The sequence below is a fragment of the Eucyclogobius newberryi genome, unplaced genomic scaffold (genome assembly GCF_026437365.1).
Source record: "Eucyclogobius newberryi isolate DKJ021-1_F unplaced genomic scaffold, fEucNew1.0.hap1 SCAF_2, whole genome shotgun sequence".
Taxonomy (NCBI): domain Eukaryota; kingdom Metazoa; phylum Chordata; class Actinopteri; order Gobiiformes; family Gobiidae; genus Eucyclogobius; species Eucyclogobius newberryi.
The window spans coordinates 43,991,163-44,018,084 of NW_027315834.1; the positions used below are offsets into that span (position 1 = coordinate 43,991,163).

Genomic DNA, 26,922 nt, shown 5'->3' on the forward strand with positions numbered 1-26,922 from the left:
CCCTCACGCCTGTGTCCTCTGGCTTTACTTCTAGCTGACTGCGTGTCTGTGCTCTTCTTTTGGCTACAGGCTGCTGAATTAAACATCAGCGTGTGCTTGTGCAGTGAATGTGCCGACTGCATCAGATCTGCCTATTGTTCTCTCCAATTACAAACAGCTCATCTAAACTTATCCAGGAACAGGGTCAGACAAATGTAACACCTTGTTTCGGTTTAAAACTAATAGCACCAATATTTATGCTGACAAGCATAGTTTTTCATTTGAGTTCAAAGGGGTATTGCATCATGGCATTCACAAATGCTGAACAAATTAGCATTGAAATTTATGTACATTTAAGTTTATGTATGTAAAACTGGGAGACTAGAGGTGAAGACATTAAGCTTTCTGTTTGATGAATTGGTGAAATTAAAAGCGGAATAGAATAGGGTTTCTCATGCTAATCGTAACTGCATATTCATTTAGGTTCATTGCTGATCAAGTGGTTGCCTGTGGGATGATTATACTTAAAGGCGTTATTGAGAATTCAGGCGGAAGTGCGCATGCGCACTCCCCCGTGCGGACTGATACAACACACACGTGCGTTTGTTTATTAGCGCAACGGATCGCATCTCTCGTCTCCCGTAGATTTCCGTCTCTTCTGAGTCAGCTTGAATAGTCTTTCTCCATCCTAATTTTGTCCCGCACACTGAGGGAACGATATTATGATAGATCAATGCGCTTAGACACGCGGAAACGTGCTGCTCTTGGGGGACGAGCCGACCGGCTGCAGGTGAGCTGTAGGTGAGGTCTATGATTGATACGTGGCAGGACTAATCGGCAGTCCACACCACGAGGAAATAAGACTCATATTTATATATATCACTAGGAAATAAGACTCATATTTATATATATAACTATATATATATATATATATATATATATATATATATATATATATATATATATATATATATACAAACAGTAGATATGGGTCAATTCATATATATATATATATATATATATGAATTGACCCATATCTACTGTTTGTCCTTACCAGGTGCACAGCTCCAACAACAAAATAAGAGCCATTTGCATCATATTTTGTTCAATAATCTTTCATAAAATATAAACAGAGCTTGTTAGATGGTAAAAGATTCAATTCCCAGGTTTAAATTCACAACTGGTGGTCACAGAGCTTCAGGATGTATTCTGCTTCATTTTGAGACCTCTGCCAAAGTCAAGTCTTGCTATATGTTATATATTTTAATTAATTTACTTCAATGTGGCCTTTCAGTGTGCGATCAATCAAAGCTATGCATTTTCATAAATGTATTTTATTCCAAGTAACAACCTCATTGCTTTGCCACTTTGATTACAGTGCAATGCTGATTTGAGGCCTTTAAAATGCATTAATGGCAAGGGGGATTTGCATTTATATTGGATTTTCTTTTCAGGCCACATGAAAACCTGAGATAGAGCTGTGCAAACAAAGACCAAACAGCGAACACGAATCATCTGAAACACATTCGACCCCATAATAGAGTACAGGAAACCCAGTGACAGATGCTAGTGTGGGCAAAAGCAGGGCCATTGCGTTTCACAGTGGAACGAAGAGCCACATTATTCAGATGTGGCTGCGTTACAAAAGTGCTGCGAAGCGACCAGAGTGTCTTTCTTCTCTGAGATGATTGCCATACAAGTGATATACACTTATACTTACACAATAGTAGCATGAAAAATAAATTTAATTCAAGGCAAGACCAGTGGATAACGTAAAATATTTGACAGATCCTGTTTTATGAAATGTATGGCTAAAGGGGAACTCCCCCTAAAATTTCATAAAAAACAATGTTAGCTAATGTAAGCATGGATTGGAGCATTGGGCATACATTACATTTTATGGTTTAAGCATAGTGACTTTAAAGTGAACATTTCTCTCCTCTTGAACTCAGTTGAATTAACTGCTGAACCTTGAGGAGTAGGATGATTGCTGTTCCTCACTGTGTCTTTCCCCCCAAGCCTCACTGACCTTTTTCCAAGTAGTAGACATATACTGGCACACTTGTGAATGTGTGTTTATTTGTCAGAATTAGGCACTACGCCTCTGCTGGGTTTTGCAGGTTGTATTGTTTAATCCTATGTTCTGCCTCTGGGGTAATCGGTCCTGAAAGCCAAGTCAAAAAGAAATGAACGCTTTGTCTTTTTCTGCAAATCTGATTCAAATACTCTTCTAGCACTAAATCATAGAGGCACACAGGGTCCCCAGGGAAATTTACTAAGCGATTGGGTCCTCGGTGCTGGTTAGAGAGCAGGGCAGGGCAATCATGTCCCAAACAGGATGTATAATCTCATTCAGAAAAAAAACAAAAAAAAACACTGCAACAGCTGATCACACTGGTTTGTGCTCTTTCTGTTTCTATTAGCTACTAATGACTTTTACGGATGGTCTAAATCACAAGAAAAACTTCAAATAGTGTGGGTGTGCACTGATTTAAGTATACGCCCTTATGTACAAATTACTTGTAATTTTGTCTGGGAGATGTTTATAAGTTGTCACTGCCATCTATAAATGATATATTGAGCGTCCTTTTTTGACAATAGCATAACAAACCATTTCCATTGACATCCTCCTCAGGAATTGCATGAATACATTTTGACTGCAAAGATGATTAATTGTTTTATGTATTTGATGAACACATTATATGGTGATCAAAGAATATAAATTAAATAGCAATAACAAGTAGTAATAGTACACTACACACTAAACTATATGTTTTTGATTCATACTTTTTAGTACTTGTTCTGCTGGACTGCAAGCACTATGTAAAAGACTGCTAAAACTAAAAATAAAACACATTCATGATCAGTGGGAAAATACTTTTAGAGAATAATTCTAGAAAAAAAGTCTAAATGTCTCGTATGACAGTTTTGTAGATGTTTCCCCAGATTCAAGCACAAGAAGATGATTGTTTTCACATTTAAATGAAAAAAATAAATAAAAAATTATCTGTCAAAGGGAAACGAATATTGTGCTAAATTTGATGCTACTTACGGTTTTGAAACGTCTTTCTGCCTGTCGGCTCTGAAGCAGCTCATCCAAACCCACACATTTGCCTTATTTTAATAGATGACTGGAGCATCACAGAAAGGTCTCTGAGGATGCCCTGTGTCTGCTCAAAGCAGCGTCAGAACTTCTACCTCTGAGATCCACAGTGTCTCTGTGCTACATCCTGCTCTGTCAATGCACACAGTATGCAAATCCATTGTTTACTGTTCATGTGACATTATGAAGGCATGAAAGCCAATGGGGACCCGGTGCTGTGACAAGTAACTGAGAGAGAGGGAGGAAAAGGAACTAACTCATGTGTAAAAAAGCAATGGGGGAAATGACAAATCATCCTCAGTATTATAAAAAAAAAAAAAAAGCATGTGGTTCTAAGGAAAACTGTATAATTAGCTGCTTATGTTAATGATCTATTTTTAATAAGACTGTTTGATCACAAGAAGCAAAACAGTCACAATGACAATACTGAGTGAGGTTCAAAGGCGACTGGTTGGCAGGCCCATTATGCCACATTTTAAATGTATACATACATTATAATTGCCATTTGTCGATGAACAAATGTAACTATTATTTATCCTAACACCAGGACGGCTTTATATAAATAGAAGTTCAATTATTATGAGACGTTTTGATGTTCATTCAAAGGCCTAACCCACCAGCTCAACCAGTATCCTGTTATCGATGGCCAGTACAGCTCATTTTCTTCTGGATCGGAGTTGACACATAACAGTATACATATCGTCATAACTAATAAACAATTACGCACTGTTTATTAGTGATAGGTTAATTAAATAAATCAATGCTTAGGAGCTGAGCTATGTATTCTGTGTAAAAGATACCCGAGAGAATGTTCTGTTGAGTTTCTTCAAGTGTCTATAACAAGTAAAATACTGCACTTACCTATAAATTTTATATCTGGTCGTAAATCCCTGGTGGAATTTCTCCACAAAGGACAGGTAACTCCTGGAGTGGTGGAAAGGTCCCCGGTCTGAGATGAGCCAGTCATACTGTTTAGTGACATGTTGCTCAGTGGCCAATGGCTCCTGGCGCTCCTGGCGGGAAGACTGAACTGTTATATGGTCCCATATAAACAGGAAGCAGATGACCTCAATAGACCTCCAGTTCATGCTTTTTCTTAAACCGCTCTCTGTTCATTCTCGCTCCATTCTGTGGAGACCTGATGGACACAAAAGGGAGGGGAGACAGAAAAGAGCCATTACATGACAAAATCCATTTTCAAAGGCAATGTCTTGAAGTGAGGTTAATTATATTCTAAGTGTACAAATAAGAGAGTGCCCTTGTCACTGTCACTTTATTTTGATGCTTCACACTCTTCGTGCCTTTGTGGAGTTTGGTAAAATCTACATACCCGACTGCTCTGTGTGATGAGAAGACCATTACCCTTTTGCAGATGAGCATGAAGAACGTTCTCAGCGAAACACTGTCTTTTGGTCTAATTGGTGTCATGAGCAGATCTGACAGGGTGAGAGGGGTGCGTCATGATGTGTTATGACATCCTGCCATTACTGTGGGAGAGCTCTGTTTCCCTTTACCCACTGGTGTCAATTAGAGGCGCAACAAATGATCAGTGAAAATTTTGACCTTAATGTATTCTCAAAAATCATCTGTTACAAAATTGGGCTTTGGTCAAGGCAAAAGGTGCTGTGTGTGATAAAGTGGCTATATATTTTTAAAATGTCAGAATAATCAAGAAAGTAAGAACGTCATTTACTTTGGACATTTTGATTCAGAGTTTTGAATGCATTTTGACCCTTCTTTGAACTGCAAGATAACACTCATTTCACCGCATTTCAGAGGCTCCTTCATTAAAATCAGTGTCTGTATGTTCTGTGAATATGCTTGTTGAAATGAATTAATCAAATGAATCAAACCATAATCCTGGTGAGCAGTATTTCATGAGCAGTTGTAGTCTGTGTAGTCCCAGGGAACATCAGATACACTTGACATTGAAATAATGTCTCCACTTACTATTAATGTGTAGCTACTGATAAGAAAGGGATTTCCGTCAGTAATTGTGTTAAAAAGAACTTTGGCTTGTGGCAAAAGTGCTATCAACTGCCCCAATATAGAAGAAAAAACTATCACCATTTTCATACTTTATTAGAAAATATCTTAAAAGACCAGGGAAAATTTAATAGGCTTAATCTTTCTTGTTAAAGATGATAAATGACTTGATTGAGAAAATGAAAGTTATTAAGTCAATTCATACTTTACAATCCCAGTGTCTCTCTTTAACATACTCAATATCAGCATGACTAATATATCAAATTGCAATTTTTGTAATAAGTAATTTGAAAGCATGAATATTACCGATCAGATAAAGCTGCTGTGCTGTATTTTAATTATTATTTTGACAGAAACAAAGCATGTCTCCCAGTCCCTCGTTAATTAGACACAGATGCATGAGAAGCGTTAGCATGGCAGTTTTGGGCTAATTATGTCAGATCTGATCGGAATTGTCATAATGAAACAATACACATAGACATATGTAGGAAACGGCTAATGTATGCAAATTATGTGCCCTGCAGATTTAAAACTTGCATTTTCATAATCAAATAAATCAATCAAATAAAACAAGGATGAGCTGACATATTCGTTTCTAAAAATGGAAATGAACACTGGTTAATGACGATGGCAATAATTCATGTGTGTAGTAAGAAATCAGAAATTGGCAATTTTAATTTATTACATGATTTACATTTTGACCTTGATCTTTGTATCACCAATCCATAGTCTCCATCCGTGGATGATTTTATGAATTGAAACTCTATAAGATCACATGGAGAGAACAATACAATAAAACATTTTTAAAAAGAAGTAGACAGATCACCTTGGGCCACGCTCAGTTTAAATTTGGAATATGCATCAAGGAGGGACTGAAAGAAGAAAAAAAACTCTTTCCCAGGAATAAACTACTGTTCATGTGTAGAACTGCTGACTCAAGAGAAAGCGTGCAGCCGGGTAAATAAACCACTGAGGATGTGAAGGGAAATTAGCTTTGGAGGAGATAACACTTTCGGATTTTAATTGTGGCTAAGGTCCGTGAGGACTGCTGCCCACCGAACAAAAAGAGTTCAATGGCATCGCAGGGAGGGCCAAGGCATTTGGCAGGTTGGTCCAGGGACAGTTTAACCACAAGATGAGGCTTGTTTTCCCAACAAGCACTTGGCTGGCCCCATAGCTCCATCAGATCTGTATAGCAAGGCAGTTTGTTCTTAGCAATCCTTGTAAACAATGTAGGTTGATATTCTTTTTCAATAACTAAAGAAATTATGCTCGATCAAACCATTTATCCAAACTTAGAACCATCAAGAAAGAACACTGAGTAGCACAATATACTGTACAAAGCAGCATCATGTTACTGTGGTAAAAGTACCCCTTTCCATCGCATTGGGGCCCTGCTGTGAAATAGAGGAGCACAAATTGTCTATTTCAATGCACCATTTCACCTTACAGTTTATGACAAAGCTTGTAATTTTAATATTGCCATGGTGTTATTGCAGAGTAGATTAGCCACAGTGATGGGGGAGAGACGCGGTGGATGACATTTATCCTTGAATGCACATGGTCAAAAGAGGAGGATGTCTGCCTCAGGAAATCACAGAAAGACAAGGGAGGATTGTATCCCGCGGCCTGCTTTAAACAGCCTTATTCATGCTACAACTCCTCCTCCATTCTGGTTCATTCAAGGAAATTCAATCTCCATTCTGGTCCCGTCACTTACTCGGCCAATCAATTCTTCTGCCCCGTGTGGGGTTCTAAGTGTCCCGCTTCATTCTATAAAGTTCATACGAATGGGGAGTCTTGTTCGCCTTATTTGTATTCCAAAACCCAAGGAGGAAAGCGATCAGAGTGGAATAAAGGCGTTCATTTTCAGACAGGTACTCACTCCCCAGAGAGCAAGAGCTCATATATTCCATTTCCATAACTACAGCTGTATAGATTGAGTCTAACATGGAATCCACTGGGCCAGTAATGTGTTTTTGTTTATACATTCAGACAATTACATTACAGGCAGAAATAAAGAGCATTTAGTTTTACAAAATCCCACTATCACAGGATTTATGCCCTATTTTGCAATGGTAAATTCAGCATCCCAAACACCGGGAGCTCTATAGACTTACACTGGAGAACACAGTTAACTTTATATTCAAATGTATTGTCCACCGTAGTGGACATTTGTCTTCGGTTCACCATCACCTGGTTCACCATCACCTGGTTCACCATCACCTGGTTCACCATCACCTGGTTCGCCATCACCTGGTTCGCCATCACCTGGTTCGCCATCACCTGGTTCACCATCACCTGGTTCGCCATCACCTGGTTCGCCATCACCTGGTTCGCCATCACCTGGTTCGCCATCACCTGGTTCGCCATCACCTGGTTCGCCTCGAAGGGTGGCTATAAGGGTCAGAATCTCAGCTGTCTAATTTCAGAGGGTTTTTGTGTCGCAAACCCTGAAAAGAGAACATTGTTCCTGAAACTCTTTTGAACAATGCCATGATGTAACTCGATGTCTAGTCTAGGTAAGATGCAAGCTTTGGTCTCAGAGGGATTCTGCTACTCATATTCACATCCAAGTTATAAACTACACTGAAAAAAATATTCAAAATCAAACTTCATTCTGTGACCCAAGAATTAGAACTGTCTGGAAAAGACGTATGGATCTGTCCAAATCAGTCTTTGTATAATACATCATCCATGGAGGGCACAGTTGATACAAAAATAGTCATATTTGTTGATGATATCTTCTTTTTTGGTTAGTTGCTTGTGTGTAATGAAGATGATTTCCCCCCAGGGATGAATACAAGTATTTCTGATTCTGATAAACATGTATGCTTTACTCAAACATTTATGACCTCTCTGCTATGTTAAGGCTGATGCAAGAAAACTCCAGTGAGGCAGTACTACTACAGTACATGATGCACCCTTGGGCGTAAGAAAAATGAAAAAAATAATGTTGTCCAGCTTTGTGCCCATTGAAATAGCAGAATTTAATTTGGATTATTTTTCTTCACGCTCGCCTATGCCTTGTCTTTTAGTTTTAAAAGGGCTCGGCACGGCACCCTGACCTTCAAGATAACATGGCTGAGCAAGCAACACTCACCCTGATAATTAAATTCTCTGGTTGGTCAGCAACCAATCAGCTTCAGCCTGAGGATCAATGGCTTATTTTAAAGAGCAAACTAATTCACTAATGGTCAGAGTTATTCCAATTTACCTGGCGGCTGAATTATTGTGTCTAAACCTATTGTGGGCGAAGGGAGATCAATGCAGGAGGTTAGTGAGGTGGTTTTGTCATGTGGAGAGGTGCAGGCAGGAGGAGTGATCGCTGCCCGTTTGCACAGCAGAGGCAGCACACGGGCACTTTATGAGAGCTTTCTTCAAGATGACCGTCTCTGCCATAAAGCAAAGTAATTAATACGCTTTTGGAGCAGGCAGCGTGGCACGTGAAACAGACTGCAGGTACGTAGTAGTATCCAAGCATGTGACTCTGATAGATGATGCTCACCCAGGAGTAATTAGATTTAGAGTGGATTTTCATAACACATTTTGCAACAGGGATAATAAAAAGGCATCGCAACTAAATTACAATTTTAATGCTAGTTTGTACTTGGAAGGTTATTTCATTTTTATTTCTTCCTTCCTTTTCTGTATTATAAAATACATTTTATGACATTAAAATATGTAGTTTACGTGCCATATTACTGCCATAGCGGTCATTTACAGCGTCCTGTATTCTCAACATGTCTTCTTATTTTTCTATTCAGCTTTTAGCACTTTTTTGCCTCTGTAATATTATTCTGAAATACAGTGCAGACATTTTCCACCTCAGTGCTTAAGTGAGTTTATTACCTGCCTGTTTTCGTAGTACTGCCACACACACAAAAAATGTTCCTCCTTCACCTGCAGCAACTAGGCATTTTGCTTAAGGAAAAAAAAGGAATATTAGCTAGCACAGGAGAGCCATTTGTCACCACATCCACCACTGCTGCTGTATGCTACCGTGGCTGCATTACAGATGAAGATTGATCATTTGTCAGCTCGCAAATTGGCTTTCAAGTGCTTTCTCTAATTACTCTCTGGTTTTATTGATGAGAAACCACCGACTGCTTCCCTTCGATTTACCTCGCTGGGTGCAACCTTTGTTTTGAAATATGTTGTATCCCACCAATTTCCCCCGAAAGCACTGGACTGACAAGAGATGGGTAAATTAAATAAATACATTGCCCAAAATGCTTCATGCACAACATCTTCTGCATGATATACTCCTTGTTAAGACTGTGCAGAGAGACAAATGTAAGATTATAGAGAGCAAGTTGTCACTCCCTGAGGTGGTCACACTGTAAAAGCATCCACATGAGCCCACACATGAATCAGGTCCTGGGAGCATAAATGACACTTTTCACCACACTCTCTCTCATTGCTCATGCATGTAAATGTCAAGTGATGTTATCCGGTGGCTGCCCTTAAAGGCTGCCGGTCAGAGGAAGGTGTGTAGAGGAGATTTCTCCGATGGGTTTTAAATGCATTGAGAATCATCTGTTCAACCATATCGTGTGTAGTTGTCTGACATTTAAAACATAATCTGAACTATTGTGTTGGGTATTCAAAGGCTGTCTACTGTGTGACAATCAGTGCTGGAAAGCAACTGACTAAATGTACCAGAAATACATAATTCAGAATACAAATCTTGAGAAACATCATTCTGATATTTAACTCTTTCTTTTTGGTAGTTTTCAGAATCCAGTTACTCTTGTAAAATCAGAGCAAAACACTGTGGTATTTGATCATGAAATGTAGGCTTCAAACTGCACAGTATTTGAGAGAAAAAATTAAAAAATTAAAAATACAGCTCTTGCAGTGAGTGCATGTGCAATTTATCCTTCTAAAAGTGTTATAAATCTTTGCTTATCTCATACATAAATGCAGAACAAACAGTGAAACAAAAAAAGAAAAGCAGTTTGAATGTTGTGTTTCCACACAACAATATTATTCAACTCAATGCAAAAGTATTCTAAGTATTCAGAATAGATCTCTGATGAGAACAAGTGATGGACTACGGTTTTCTTCCCAATACTGGTGACAAAGGCATTTGGACTTTTCTGTTGACTTCATGTATGTGTTACATTGATGCAAAGCATCTCAAATTACTTAACAAAGCCTTGGTTAACTTTTACTTCATAAATGTTATTATTTGATCTTACCAACATATAGATAATCCATAGTAAAGCCAGAATTATGTCTTTCAGCTGTAAGTAAAAGGTTGCAAATGCACATTTTGTTGTTGTTTTTACCTATTTTTATAGTAGTTAACTGCATACAGACTTTTTCATTATACTCTTGACAAACAATCATAGAAGGCACATTGCTATAATCGCTGGTAGAATTACACAAGCTCCATTCTCTGCCCCTCAATGTGTTATAATTGCTTGTGTCTATAATATGTTATTGAAATTGCAGATCAGTGAGCAGGGCTGAATGTGGTGTTGCACAGCAACCATGCGCAGCTGGAATTCAAAGGCACTGCTTTTTTACTTTTGCTAGCATATGTGGGGAATGCACCCTGACCAGAATGTTTCATTAGCACATTTTTTTCAGTCACATGACTTTGTAAGGACTACACAAATGCTAGTCATTTACTCATCCAGGTATTTTATCAAACGAGGTAGCGATGTAGTCTGGACAGAACAATGTGCTGTACCCATCTTCTTCCCACCGGCATACTAACGACTTGTTCAGTGAAAGGAAGCAGGACAGAGAGGAAAATATTTTGACAGTACATTTTTGTGTTTTCATGCTGCTTCTCTAACATTTTCCTGACAAACCATTCTCACATTTTTCTGTAGGGGGCAGAAACTAAACAACAACTGCTGTCCTCACTGGCATTATGTTCACTAAGCTTTTGTCCAGCTGCAGCATGTTATTTTTGCTCATCTTTGCCTCTCTCTTGGCTCTCTGTGCACTCTGATGCGACACCTTGCTCACATTTCCCAGGGAGGATTTTACTTTGATTTGAGCTCTTGCAATTTACACACTGCTAATGTACTGTGCTCTATATGTTGAATTATTTAAGATGTAAAGGCATTTATTTGTTTCCTATCAACTATCTGACTCTGTAGTCAATCATAATCCGACGACTTTCAACCATTAACTCCACCAAATCAGCCAAACCAGCTGGCTTCCCCACTTTTTCATCTTAAAGTTCTATGGAACCAGTAAAGTCTCTCCCTAAATCCATTGTCACACTGATCTAAACTCTTTAATTCCTTCAAAAAAATAGTCCATGCTGCAGCATTATTAATCTTATTTAGTTATTTCCCCCCTATTTTCTATGAGCACCTAAAGGCTTTACCAATCCTCGCATTTCTCACCTCATATCTCCCCAACATTATCCTGTTTATTCAGTAATCCAATTTTGCCCTTTGATGAATTGGTAACTGCAGGAACTTGGTGCAAGGGAGTCCTTATCAGACTGACCGCCTTGTTTTGGAAGCACAAAAGGAGAGAGGAGTTAAGAAGGTGCTCAGTGCCTCCTATTGTTTCTTATTCAGAGCTATAAATATGTAGAATGAAAGGGAAAGCAGCGGAACAGGCAAAGACAGTGGCTTCCATAAATCAGCAAAATCTGCAGAGACGTGGAGCAGATGGCGAAAATAGAAAAAGCTGCTCCCATCTCAATTCCTTGCAGATTAAGCAAAAGCAACACTAAACTGCACTGTACGCCCTGTGCCAGTACTTGCATGAATATCAAAAATTGTACTGGGGCTATCGCTTTCTCCACCAGACACGAGTGAAATGTTATTAGCCCAGTGTCATGCTCAGGGGTGTGATTAAGAGCAGGAGTGAGAAAGCAATGTACCAGTCGTATCAATGAATGAATACATCTATAACAACTGAGTTGCTACTGCACAGCACACAGTGTTTTATTTCAAAGATGTATTTACATGATTTATTTTTCTAGTTTTAAAATATTATTCAAATTAAAGTAATGGTGAAAATGTATTCCAGATCACTGCAGAGTAGAAAAAACAACAACAAAAACAAAAACACTACCTTATATATCCCACTTCTTTATACATTCTTAAAACATTATATATATGATAACTTTGGATGAATGTGACATTGCAACAAAGAATGGGTTTACATAAATCTAATTTGGGGAAGGTTTCATCGAACTGTTTCATGCATCCCTGGTCTCTGTGTCCTACATATTATAGATAAATCATATCATACAGGAATAGCCTACAGAAAGAACCAGCCAAACTGGGATAGGCAATGAGACCTGCAGAAAAGCCCCAGAGCAGGTGTCCTTTATCTGCTCACTCATACACCGACATCCACACAGCACATGTGTGAGCAAAGGCGCCCCAGCACACACTTTAGGCCTGATATGACTAAAAGGATTTGGGATTTCTGCTGAGGGAAGGAATCTTTCTTTTGGGGCCATATTTCATCTCCTCTTCCAGGAAGGTTATTGTTGGCAAGAAATGTACCCTTGATACGGGTTCTGCCACACTCGTACCCATTGGCCATGTTAGGATTAGAAATACAGTGCTCTTGACCTTTTGACTGATTTTTTTTTTCCCACTGTCCTATTCTTCCTCTTCCACTGAGCTGACCTTTTTGAGAGCTGTAGTTCAGGGGCTTTTGCCACAAGGCTCCCACTCTTTATGCTACTCTGTATTGTGATGGTGCGGCTTTCAACAAAACAGAAGTAAAACATGTTCACCTAACTTTAAACTAGGGGTGGGCCATATTGACAAAAAAGTAGTCTATTGCATTTAATAGAATTGGATGGCATGGTGATAGTGATAGTGGTTACGTGTACTGTGTGTCCTGTATTTGATATGTTTGGTTGAAGAAATGCTGCACTTTCCACATGCCATTTCTTCAGTGTAATGTGTCTCAAAAACAGGAATCCCGGTTTAAAATAATTTCTTCGACAGAAAAGTACCTGGCTTCATGTTGAATTATTTACAGCCCTGTTTCTTGATGGCTCGCTACTTAAACCAGAGCTGTTTTAGGCTACTTCCTCTGCATGTTGAAAAGTGCTATTTAGCTATGGCCCTGCACTATGGCACTTTTTCTGCTTGCTGGTGTTCATTGAATGTGCCACGTTGCCTCTTCAGTGCCCTACATTGGTGTCATGTAGGTGTGCTGAGCATGCACAACACCAGAGAGGATAGTGCTCAGGTATGTTCCAGCTGGATCACACCCTCCATCATTAAAACTAACAACAGTGGCTGTATCAGCAAGGTGCCATCCAGGTCTCAGGGGGCTGGCAGGAGCATGTGAGGGGCTCTTGATCGCAAGTGTGTACGCAGCGTGTAAATGTATCAGTGAACGTACTGTTGAACATAGTTAATCTGTGTCAATAGGACGTTGTATGTTTATTTTGTTGAGGAAGAAGAACTGCAATATGGATCAAAAAACCCAGACATGTAAAGGTTGAATTACTTGGTCTTTTGATTAATATAACTCAACTTTCTTTTTTAATGGATTGTTGCATGTATTAGAAATGTGGAAAATGTAATAATGATACTTAAAATCCAATAGAATAATAAGCTTAGGAATGGGATATATATACAAATTAAAATCATTGATAAAATATTGTGAAAGTTGTTTTGAAGATATGAAAATTTAGAATATAGTCTTAGTTGTAGAAAAATATTTAGTTGTAGCCATCTGGACGAATCCAATGCAAGAGTCATTCTCAACCTGGAAATTGAGTCTGGGATCTCAGATATTTATAATATCCAAATAACACCCAGACTCCCAGAGGTGATATTTTTGCACTTTTATGATTAATTTTACAGGCCTTTTGTACAAGTTTGATAATCAAACCAAAATACATGTTTAACACATTTCTGTTGGATTGACATAATTATTGAGGAATGCATTTTTGTCAATATCGCTCAGCCCCTTATATAGTTGTCAATATTCCTTTTTGCACCAGTAACTGACAAAACTGTCCATGAGATCATCACCAGTCTGAGTTCATCTACATGCTGCCTCGATGTGTTACCCACCAGATTTCTAAAGTCTGTGCTGAACAGTTTGTTAGCACCATTCGCTCACATAGTTAACATGTCGCTTCAATCTGGAACATTCCCAATGTCTTTGAAAACTGCGGTCATAAAGCCTCTCCTAAAGAAGAGCAGTCTTGATGCCGCAGTACTGAGTCATTACCGGCCCATCTCTAATCTGCCATTTTGGGGCAAAGTCCTTGAAAAGGTTGTTTACCAACAGCTCACAGATTTCCTCTTAATAAACAACTCATTTGATGTTTTTCAGTCAGGTTTTAGACCTCATCACAGCACTGAGACTGCTCTTGTCAAGGTGACAAATGACATGCACCTGAACACTGACACGGGCAAAGCCTCAGTCTTAATTCTGTTAGATCTGAGTGCTGCTTTTGACACTGTCGATCATGGGATCCTCTTACAGAGACTAGAGGACTGGGTGGGCATCACTGGCACTGCCCTAAACTGGTTAAGGTCCTATCTGGAAGACAGGAAGTACTTTGTTGAAATTGGTAGCTGTGTCTCAGACCACATGACCCTGACCTGTGGAGTGCCCCAAGGGTCAGTCCTGGGTCCCCTTCTGTTCAACCTCTACATGCTGCCGTTAGGTCAGTTGATACGCAGTGAAAATGTGTCCTATCACAATTATGCAGACGACACTCAGATCTATGTTTCACTATCGGCAGGTGACTATGGACCAGTAGATTCACTCTGTCACTGCATCCAACAGATCAGTTTGTGGATGCAAAACAACTTTCTCCAGCTGAACTCAGACAAGACTGAAATAATCGTTTTTGGCCCACAGAAACAAAGAGAAAGTGTTAGCGGTCACCTCCAGAGTCTCGCTCTAAAACCTACAAACCAAATTAGAAATCTGGGGGTAATAATGGACTCAGACTTGAACTTTAATAGCCACGTCAAATCAATAACATCAGCAGCTTTTTACCATCTAAAAAACATTGCCAAAATCAGAGAGACTTATCCACGCGTTTGTCTCCAGTAGATTAGACTACTGTAACGGCCTGCTCACTGGCCTCTCCAAACGAGCTGTAAAACAGCTGCAGTACATCCAGAACGCTGCTGCTCGGGTCCTGACTAGAACCAGGAAGTACGATCACATTAGTCCTGACTAGAACCAGGAAGTATGATCACATTAGTCCTGTTCTCAGGTCTCTGCACTGGCTCCCTGTGGCTCAGAGAATAGACTTTAAAGCAGCTCTGCTTGTGTACAAGTCTCTCCATGGCCTAGCACCAAAGTACATCTCAGACATGTTAGTGCCATATGAACCATCTCGGACTCTGAGGACCTCAGGGACCGGCCTCCTGCTGGTGCCAGAGTCAGGACAAAACATGGGGAATCTGCGTTTCAGTTTTATGCAGCTAAACTCTGGAACAGTCTTCCTGAAGATGTGAGACAGGTTCTACTCTGACAATGTTCAAACCTAAGCTAAAAACAGTTTTGTTTAGCTGCGTGTATGACTGAAACAATTTTTTCTTTGCACTCTTCTCTTTTGTTTGTGATTTTATTAGTTTAGACAATCAGTTGGATTGATAATTTTTAATTTAGTTCATTTATTTCTGTTTCTGTAATTTCTTTGTGATTTGAATGCATTTTGAAGCACTTTGAATTGCCTTGTGTATGAAATGTGCTCTACAAATAAACTTGCCTTGCCTTTTAATAATGTATCTGGTTTTGTGTTTTAAGGAGTTTTCACACTTGCACAAGCCACATCAAGGACTTAACTGGACACACACCAGCACTAAACAAGTCTGAACGCACTGTTTGGCTGTGACAACTTTTCAGTTTGAAAAATATATTCCATGATATACAAAAGACTAAATTCACAAAACATCTGAAATGCATCAAGTAAAATAAAATGCAGAATCCACAATGGCATTTAAATATTATCAAATATATAATATATAATGTTCCTTTTGACATATAATCGATCAATAGCAACAATTTACAAAACCTGTTAACCGGCCACAAATAAGCCCATAAGCTCATCACTAGCAGCCAGCACATTCAGGATACAGTACAGTGAGAGCATAATATATCTTAAATAGCATCACATGTATAATTGATTTACTGGGATTTGCTGGAATTAACCGTAACAGATGTGTTATGGGGCAGAGTTGGGAAAGCCACTATACGCAAGGGCTGATTAAATCATGTGAGATGCCTCTGTGTTTGTGAAGTGTGCTGTGCATCTTATTCCAGGCAACGCAGTGTCAGCATTTTGATTCAAGCGCAAATCTGACTGAAACACAAATCATCTCCCTGTCTGCTACCGGCAAAGCTTGTAAGCTTTTGCAGGCTTTTTGTGCTAAAATTGCATTTCAGCCTTTACAAATAGGTCTACTGTGGGCTGATCTGTCTAAACAATTAACCGCTTACTCAAACCCAGATTCAAATATAGCAGCAAGAGCAGTATAATGAAAAAAGAAAAAGACTTGATGCATGAAGAGTCCATTTTATTTCGCAATTTGGATCGAGCTTCGAACAGGGTCGGTTGCCAGGTTGGCACCGGGAGACTGCTGAGAAAACAAATTATTCACATCAAGTGACTCTATTAATGAATTTGTGCCAATATCTCTTTGGTGTTGATCGCAAGTAACAACCGTCAGTGACTGAATCATTTCAAAATGAAGCCAGTTTGGTACAATGTTAATATCACTTTCCCCTCAATCAGAAGATTCAGATGGGAACCCCATGACAAATCAATGCAACATGAATAAGACATCTAATTAACTACCATTTAGCCCCACCTACATCTTTGTTTGAGTGTTATATGTTAAGTCTAATATGCAATTACGCCAAAGCTTGATGCAATTATCTTCTGCCATTCACAGTGTGATGGGGAAAAACAACCCCACAGGGTGAAGCATAAAGACCTTTTTCTGTGTATGATAGTGTATTTCATATTATTGAAGCAACCAAAGTTCATCTTAGGAAAACATACAGGTAAATGCATGCAGCAATGTGAATAAGAAAGAAGAAGAATCAATACTATCATTAAATAGGGTTAGCTAAACGCTATACTGTATGTCATTATTACTTTACTTTTTAACATTTACTCCTATAACAAAATGCCATATGAATCCAACAAAACATTTGGTCATTCCCTTTGTAAAAGATCCCTGTAACCCCTCTTCTGTCTGAAACCTCTGTGGATTTTGCAGCGCCAGCTCCGTAATTGTCCTCACTTCCTCAACCCACATCTCTTGTCAACCCTTTTCGCCTTTCTCCCCTCCCTGGTGTATCACCCACTCGCAGCGTGCCTGTCACCCCGAATCCCTTAAAACAGGATCAGGACAGTGCCAATTGTTCCCCCACCTCTAATAAGGTGCTTTCTTATCGCATATGATAACCGGATGTCAAGATTAAAGAATGTCATTGGCGTTTCAAGGCATAGATGGGTTGAGGAAATAGTGCTGTGTAATTACTGATAAATTTGGCACATGGGTTGTCTTCCCTGTACACCTGGCCTGGATGTCAAACGTGCAAATACTGAAGCAATAGGGGGAAAAAGTTGACCACGGCAGCCAATTTTCCCACTGCTGATATTGCACTTAAGTTCAGCCAATTCAGAGCCAATTGACTGACTTGGGGTTTTACTCAACCTCCAGTGGCCTGCGTTTTTTAAAAGTGGTTCTCTCAGCTCTCTGAGGCAGCACAATAGTACAAGTTCACCCTGCACAAAATCAGGAAGATATTCTGTAAGCTCAGTTTCTAAATGTGGTACAAGCATTAGAAACTCGAATCATTTAGAATGAGCAGTGCACATGTAAGGACAGAGGCAGGAGCAGTTGTGGGGCCAGGCCAGCTGGCTGGTGCTGGTCCAACCACTCGACACTGGACTGCCAGGTGGTATCCTCTAGACATGGTAGAAGAGGAGCAGTGGACTGAGACCAAATCAAAATACAGCTTAAGGGGGTCAAGCATGTGTTGTTTTCATTCATAATCAAGCATGACACTGGTTAAATTACAAACAATACGAATATGTATATACTATTGTATTTAGAAATGTATGGTATTTTAATCATAGAGTGCTACAAATTAATTGAGAGTCAATTAACATTTACCTTATACCTTTTTTTCAAAGAACTTTTTGTGTCAGAAACATGCACACTTGTTTATTTAGGATTACGAGCTTAAAGCTGGGGTACGTGATTTTACAACCGTGAAAGGAGAAAGACATTGAAATCTGTCCAACAACTTCCAAGCTTTCACAAAAACCTTTGGCATAATGTTTTCACATGCATGCATTTTCTGTTAAGTTAAAGGTTGAATAGAGGATTTTTGGTGACCAATCCTGGTGTGGACAGTTGAGTAGTTCTCCCACTTGTCAATCATTCCCTGCATGCTAGTGCACACCTGCAGGATAGCTACAGGATAGCAGCACGTTCAAAATACAATGAAATACAATACACCAAAGCACACAGTTCTAACTTACAAGTTTGTATTGATAAAATGTTTCAGATGTGGACAGAACGCAGTGGTCTGATTTTGACACAACGTGCGTCTTAATTTTACCCATTTGCAAGAAAAAAAGGGTACTGCAGCTTTAACTGGACCGACTAGGGTTATTTTGGTACAGTAATAGCAGTTGAATAGCAAGCTTGTAGAGGTGGTTGTGCATATGTTTGCCCTGAGTAGCCGTCAAGAGGCCGATTCAGTCGGACTAGTGCATGTATCTACAGTCTGAAAGGTTCGTTTTCATGTGGGTGACCTAAAAAGTACGCACATTAGTGCGTTAACCTAGAATTTAATGTGAGTCTTCCTTATGATCCAATACTGACCCTCTGCAATTGTATTGATTTTATGCCATGTGCAAAAGCCTGCAGTGGATCTGCTGAATATACTGTACATGATCCTCAAGAGCCTCAGTAGGAGTAGTTCATGCTTATAAAATCATAGAAACAGAACTGTTTTATATGATGTATTTTCAGAATTGTAACCTTCAAGCTCTCTGTCCAAGTGTAATGTATTCATTTCTACGTCATTTTAGTAATTTCAGCTTGATAAGGTATAGGTCCTAAATGACCCATTATAATTTGAGTTTCTATTTTAGTTTGTCCAGCTGAAGTTTGCGGTCTCATTTTCAGGATCTTGGCCCCAAAGAGGACACTGTTGTAGAAAAATCAGATACTAATCAATACTACAACTAGTATCGAAACTATATACTCATTTGAAAAATAAAATTTATCTGACCTTAATAGAGTTTCAAAATTGTCTTGAGCTTTATCAAAACTAATATAAAAGTGAGTGAACACATGGCAACATAAAGTGCAATTATTATGTGTTGGAAAATTACAGTCTATTGTCTTTTATTATTATTATTATTATTTATTATTATCCTTGTGGTATAAGATAAGATAACCTTTATTTGTCCCACAACGGGGAAATTCCAGTATTGCAACACAGATTAGGCACAGAAATGTAATAATAAAAATGGATAACTTAGAAAGATTTCTACATTTTGTGTTTTTCCCCTAAGAGCATATTGTAAAAGCAGGACTTTGATACAAAAATTAGGGAGCTACATGTATTTCTTGTCAAGCCAGACGTAAGAGCTGTGCTTGAGCTTACTGCCTGAATTACACTTCAATCTCTAAAAAGTGCTTAAAATGAACGCATATGGATATTAACAAGTGAGAGCTAGATAGATATACATACCTACTTCCTACAGAAAATAAGGTACCCCAGCTTTAATATAATATAGAATAAATTAATTCATCTTTTTTCACACATATAGTGCAGAAACTATTCATATTCATGCCTATGTAGTCTGTATAGGTGCCATGAACTGGGATGGATTTAGGCTTGTGCAAATCACAGTAAATTGTCCAAAAAATAAGTTGTAAGGGAGGGTCATTTAAAGTAATAATAAATGTTTATTGTCTTTTAATCTCTTTAGAACCTGCAGCAAATGTTATAACCATTTTATATTCAGTAAGTGTTTTGAAGGATAATTTTGCCTTCCGGTGTGAATGAGACTTGGAATGTAGATAGTATAAAGGCTTTAAAAGCAAAGTTTTAACAGGATTATACCACCACTGTAAATACAACCCTTCAATGCCAAGCGCAGCTACATAACAAAGAGAAGCACTTGTTTCCATAGCAGCAAAATTATGGCAGATTTCATTGATTTCAAATGGATGGATAGTTTTTTTACAAGCAAAAGCAGAGCTGGAGACTTGAACCACCCAGCGACATACTGCTATAACAGTTTCATGGTTTGCCAACTGGGACACATACGATTGGCATCTGTAAACATGAATGCTTTGCGCAGTAAATTCGAATTAATATACATAAGTCCCAGCGTGGCATGTTTTATCAGTGTACTCACAGCCACACCTGGAGGATTTTATGCACCGGCAAGGTCAAGAACATAAGGAAACCTATAGGCAGAACTTGTGCTGTGTCAGGTCATTTCAGGGGCTCTGTAGAACAATGCCTTTTACTGCCCCAATGTCATACAATATTTTTAGTAGTGAACTATAACATGCACATTAATTAAGACATTATTTTACATTTTGTTCGTTGTAAAATGAAATATTGATAAGAACAGCTTAATAATAGAATCGGGTCCATTTCCTTCCTGTTCATAATGGCGCTTTACTGTAGCCAACAGATTTTCATTTACATGTTTTTAGTATGAGAAATGGCTGTGTGACATTTTTGAACGGTCCTTGTATGAACTGGAGTCTGAATTTTTTAAATAATTGAAAGAACGAAGCAATAGGCAGAAAGAAATGAGGTGAAAACAGACATTTTCTTTACATTTTTACTCTTAATATGAAAGCGGCATGTCATGCTACAGTCACATGATATGGTTTGAGTTGTAATGGTGTTCTTTTATCATGATTTTATCCAGAGTAGGCTCTTGGGACAACGGATGGATATTGGTTTTAATCCGGTGTGATGACATTCATGTTGTATCATGTCCATTAACATGTGCCGTTCTAAACAAACAAATAAACAAACAAATACAATTGAATAAATAATTGAGACTTGCATTCGATGCTTGAGTGCTCATAAAATCCCTGTTTCACCTACCCCCTATCGCCCACTGCTCTGTGCAAAAAACTGCTTTTGTGTTCAAAAAAAAAATCCAGACACCGGATCCCCCAAAAATACAACGTCTTCTTTAGCCACCGTGATTTCATGATTTAGTGTTTTAAAAGTAAATCATTTAATCAAAGTGCAGTGAAACCTAAAACAATTGCTCTAACCTGATCGAGACAACCATACACTTTCTTTTTAAACAAAGTATGAGTATGAAAATATGAAAAGGAAAATAATGCTCCTGACTTGCAGTTATGATACTATAAAACAACACTATATAGATTATACTTTAGCGCTTCGGATACAATACAAGGCCAGCAAACCTATGTATAATGCAGATGAAAATGAGACCTCAAGCCCTCACAGAAAATTGGCAATTGCAAAAAGAAAATTCACGAAGGTCTGGTCACAGCTGCTCTTCATCTCCATACAAATTGGGGCCCTGAGATATTTTAGCTCTGAGAGGGCACCATTTTGTTTAGAATGCCTCAGACACAACTCCGAGACTGGAGCGGATCAAATTACTGTATAGTGCTGCAGGGAGCATGGGGAGGCAGCAGTGAAGCAAATTAAGTTAAAGGTTCTATGTGTAATAGCCAGTGCAGTCTGCTATTGTTGAAGACCACGACAAATCAAAATATCTTTACCAAAACATGCCACAATACACCAGGCCAGTGCTTCCAACGATAAATGGCTATGCATTATCTTCTTTTTACCTTTTTTAAGAAACAACTTCCTGACAGAGCTTTACAACTCATGGTAGGATTTTGATATGAACCTCTCTCCAAGAGTATTGAGAGGTCAGAAATGACATATGACATATAACATGTAACATGTAACTATATCAATACGGGGGAAACATTGAGTGAGACAAAATTGGACCTTTCCTGAATTGTTTTAGAATGGTATTGATCAATAGCAGAACTAGTAAAACCATGTGGAAATTCTATAGAAATATTTTTTTGGGGTTGTAAATTACATTCTGTTGTCCCAAAAGAAATACAGTATCAAGTAGCAGTAGTACTTAAAAATAAATAAAATGTATATATAGGTTATTTAATTGTACATCTTGCTTAACTCTTAATCTTACGGGGGTTTGGGATCATAAAATGTCCTGTGAGATGGTGCATATTAGAGGCAATATTTATGTCAACTAAAGTAGATGAAGACAGCACACAGCAGTTTCATTTTGACTCTGGAGCTTGACCCTTTAAATCATTGCAGGGGCAACACAAATTAGATTTCTTCAGGTACAGCCCCTTTAATTATCTTTTTTTTAATTGTGCTGCAAATCATTTCCAACAATTGTCTGGTGATACGTTCACACACAGACCGAGAAAGCAAACTGAGGCTGTCACTGAAATCTGAGTTCTGAATGACTGGTTCATAACAATAAAATTGTCACTATTGTGGTGATTTGCAGAACCCACTTCTCCTCCACTGTGGTGTTCCAACATATTGGATTTCATTTGACTGGAGACACAATCTGAAAAAAAGTAAAATCCTTTTGAAAATATTTAACAATAATCCTTGTTGCCAATTCATCACGATGAGCAACATTTTAAAGTAAATTCTCTTGTCATTTCCTCCTGTAACATAGACAAATTTAGCTGTTAATCTCCTTCAGAAAGGTTTGTGGATTAGATGTTTGATATCTCTGCTTTTTATCAAGATGTGGGTGCTCAAAAAACGACAAAAGAACAAATTTGGTGGAGATCTCAAAGATATGTTCAGTTAAACATAAAGATTGTGCAAGCGCTGGATATTTGAGAATAACAAAGGCATAATAAATGCATGATGAATCTCTGTTCAGCTTATCCAGCCTTCCCAGCACTCACAGCATCAGTAAGCCTTTGTCACGTGTCAAGAAGGCACCCTCTGGTTTGGTTCAAATAAAAACTGATATTTTTTTGTTCTAACCTCATGGGACGCAGCCTTCTGGCCACTAGTTTCTGCGAGTACCCACATAAAAAAACATTGCTGAGAAGAAGCAAGCTTTTGATCCGGCGATCCAAAGTCCAACACAGTTCCATCGCTTGCAAAGGGAATTTATAATTAAGAAGTTGGACAGAAAGACACAAGGTGAACAATTGTAATATTCATTCCATTTCATTTTCTTGGAGCTGCGTTTGTTTACCCGCTCTGAAGACATTATTGTTACATGACGAGGACAATTTATGAGTAAGTTGCAAAGCCGTTGACTTCGGCAGTTATGTGTTCTCTTCCCTTGAGTCCTTGAAAGCATCATCTACATCGGGTCACGTAAGCCCTGACACAAATATGGCTTTAAGCTGCTGTTGTGTTTCAATTTTGGCAAATGCCTATGGAGTGCTCCTCTGCGGAATACGATTATATGTTTGCTGTTGAAAAGACCGGCAGATTGAACCGGGCAATCTGAATAAGTTGATTATGTACACTAAACAATGTACGTGACTAAGTCGAAGAAAAATATGCAATATCTAGATTTCAAACACTGAAAATGTTTAAATTTTGATGAAACAACAGACAGACTGTGATAGCATTTGTGCAACGTTAGATTTTTTTTTTTTTTTTTTTATCTAAGTGATTAACTTAAAATTATCAACTTACTTTTTGTTAACAACAGGGTTAGATGGTGGCATTATTTAGGAGGCAGTTATGTAAAACATAGCCTATATTTACAGTGAATAATAATATAATTCATATAATATAAACATATTAAACACTGAATACAATAACGCAATAATAAATAAACTACATTAATCTAATCTACATTAAAAAAACACATGTTACCACAGCTTTTGTCATCTTTGAGGCATTTCCGATGAGTGGTATATATTATTGTTCTTCTTGCTCTAAATACAGCTAATCAACCCCATTATCGAAAGACTACAGTGACAATCAAGACAACAATGTAGCAGCAAATGCAGATAATGCTTCAAACAGCAGCAGCTTGTCTAATTCCATTGAGCTGCTATCAGTATCAGGCACACTTATCTCGCCTTCAGGCCAAACAGTGACACCTGGTTAAGAAGAGCGTGAGCTCCCCCCGCAGGCGGCCGGGGGAACAGCAACCAGTGCAAGTTGAGGGAACACGCCACGGTAACTTTCAGCGTCGAGGTGTCGCGCGCGCACACGCCTCTACACAACTATATTCGACACAAGATTGAGTGCATACACAAGTGACGCCAGAGGACTTGCAGTTTGCTTGCAATTCATTACGTACAGCTTACTGAATCAAAGACATAAAAACATGTATCGTCAATTTTATATTACAGGAAGCCGGCCCTATCTGTAACAACGATCACTTTTAGTCAAAGGTAAAATGCGCTTTCCGGGGCATTAAAAAAAATGTATAAAACAAGAATAAAATGAGATCGAACTCCAAACATACATGGACGCGTCCGTTGACGTGGCCTATGCCTGATTACAACGCGCCTTGACTTTTGCCCGACGGCTATTTTGATGTTTTAATCATCTCATTTCGAGCCATTATGTGCGCGTTTCTTTTCTGCAGCATCGCGTCGTCCAAAGATGCTGGCTCACACGGCACGCGCGCACACGAGCCAAGTGCACATCATCAATAACACAACTCATTTGCATAATGTTCCGCTACTGTAGTCCTAGAAAGACCGGAGGACAGTCCGTAATCATTTAAAAGGGAGAGTGACGACATTGAGCCGAAGCGTGGCAGCGGCGTGAAAGGACGCGTTTCGAGACGGGGGTCAGCGTGAATTATGAAGGCGCACATTTAGCCATAAAGGGGACAAAAACATGCTGACCACGCATCATCGCCATAACTGTGCCACTGTGCTGCGTAAAGCGCGATCTTCCCGCTCTCTACCTCGTGGCCAGACCCCCCCAAAACAGTAATCTCGCAAAAAAAAAAAAAAAATAGATTATTAAAAAAAAAAAAAAAAAAAAAACGTGCTGTTCTCATTGTTATGTCTTACCTAAAACTGACTCTCCCCTCTTCGCGGTAGCTGCGGTCCAAGGTTTGTTAGTTGTCGAGCCAACAACTTCTGCTGTAGCATATGTATCCAGTGCTCATGCTGGTGGCTCAGTCGGTGATGTTGGATTGCGGATGGTTTGGCAATCCTTGTCATGCTCAGGGGGAAAAAATCCTCTTATTCGGCGCGGTCTCTGGCATTGGCGTGTTCTAGGACGAGAAGAAGGGGAAAGAAAGATGGGAAAATATAACAAGTAGCGAAGTCCGTCAGCGGGGAGAGAGGAAAACGGAACTCTCGGGATGATTAGGGAGATTTATGCCGACGTGTTTTCTTTGAACTCTTTTTTTTTTTTCTTCTTTTCTTTTCTTTTTTCTTTTTTTTTTTCCCGTCGGAGCAGGAGGACGAATCTCGCGGACGAGGAGGCTGGGATGCACAGACCGAGGGCGAGAAAGGGGAGGCGCAAAGAATACAGTCGCGTATTGTAGAGGACGGTCGGAGCAGACAGTAAAAGGGGTGGGTCCGCGCGCGCGAGGAGGCGGAGGAGGAGGAGAGGAGCGAGGGTACCAAGGGTGGGATGAGGATAGAACGCGGTGTCGTGACTTTTTGCTGCTTTCCGGTAAATGTTCAGCACCGGCAGCGCACGGATGTGGTCACCGGAGGGAATTAAGGTTCAGATGCGTTATTAAACACAAAGAGGAATTGTGCGGTTGAAATGAAGACTTTGTAGACTCGATAACACGTGGATGTGTGCTGTGGAAAAGGGGGAGAAAGAAGTAGTTGTGTGGTGATTGCACGCCTGGTTGCACCACAGAAAAATGCACTTAGTTCCATTTATTTATGGTGAAGTCCCAAGGGACGGACTTATTGGAACAACGCTGTCGCTGTCCATTGTGCTGAAGTAGAAATACGACCAAGTAGCCAAAAAAACTAACTTCTTAAATAATTTTACACAGGTTCAGCAAACTACAGCAGTTATAATTGAATAGTTTAACATGAAATTGGAATTTCTATTTTTGTTTTAGCGTCTTCAATTTAGTTTTCTCAAATAATTGTCTTTTTAAATTAGTTGTGGCAGCTTACAGCATATCAACTGATCAAAATAAATGTGCATGACGGAAAACTGAAAATGTGGCTATATGTGGCTTGAACTTTTGCAATTTTATCTCATCAATAAATCTTTCATCAAAAAAATCCTATAAATAATAAATCTGTACACATGCTTTAGGCCATGTGGAATTTGTCTTCTTCTTGTGGTCACGCTCCTGGATATGACTGGCTTATAAGTAATATATGTAATAGATTCAGACAACATTATAGCAGTAGTGGACAGCTCTCGCTATAGTCCCCCAATGGTCCACTCAGAGTCAAGTGTCTCGAGCATCCACCACGGGCCGCAGAAAACGTGCCACCGCTGCTGTTACTGCTGCATGGAAGTCAATGAGGCTCAATGGATTAATGCAGTCATTACCAAATCATTAGAGTGGAAGTGGTGCTGACACGTGACAGGTTTTCTTTGCCAGAGCAGACACGAAGCACTGCGGGTTGGGTCAAATGGTGCAGCATTAAAATCCAATTGGCCACAGCTTTTATTATGCAAAATAGCGGCATTTTATCGGTTACTACTTGGAAGGTTGGTTTCTGCCGATGTAAGTACTTTTCTTACCCCTTCTTTGGTATGTGTATTTTTTCTTGCAAGGAGACATATAAAAAGTGGGAAAGATAGAAAAGTGTATTTTTCATGACGTGTAGATTGTGAAGGAAATTGCGCTGATGAGGAGGAGAAGCCGGCAACTAAAACATTGTTACCACTGTTGACCAGTGACTCTCAAA

General features: G+C 39.1%; 1 protein-coding gene across 1 annotated transcript in view; it reads right to left on the bottom strand.

The window, feature by feature from the left end:
* brinp1 (bone morphogenetic protein/retinoic acid inducible neural-specific 1) overlaps positions 1–25,559 on the bottom strand; it is a 109,240-nt gene extending 83,681 nt beyond the window's left edge. The window contains exons 1-2 of the mRNA XM_072453166.1: positions 25,096–25,559; positions 3,944–4,220 (exon numbers count right to left, since the gene is read on the bottom strand). Of these exons, the coding sequence (XP_072309267.1) occupies positions 3,944–4,170 (227 nt within the window). The 5' untranslated portion in view covers positions 4,171–4,220; positions 25,096–25,559. The remainder of the gene's footprint in view (positions 1–3,943; positions 4,221–25,095) is intronic.
* Between the last annotated feature and the right edge of the window lie 1,363 nt (positions 25,560–26,922).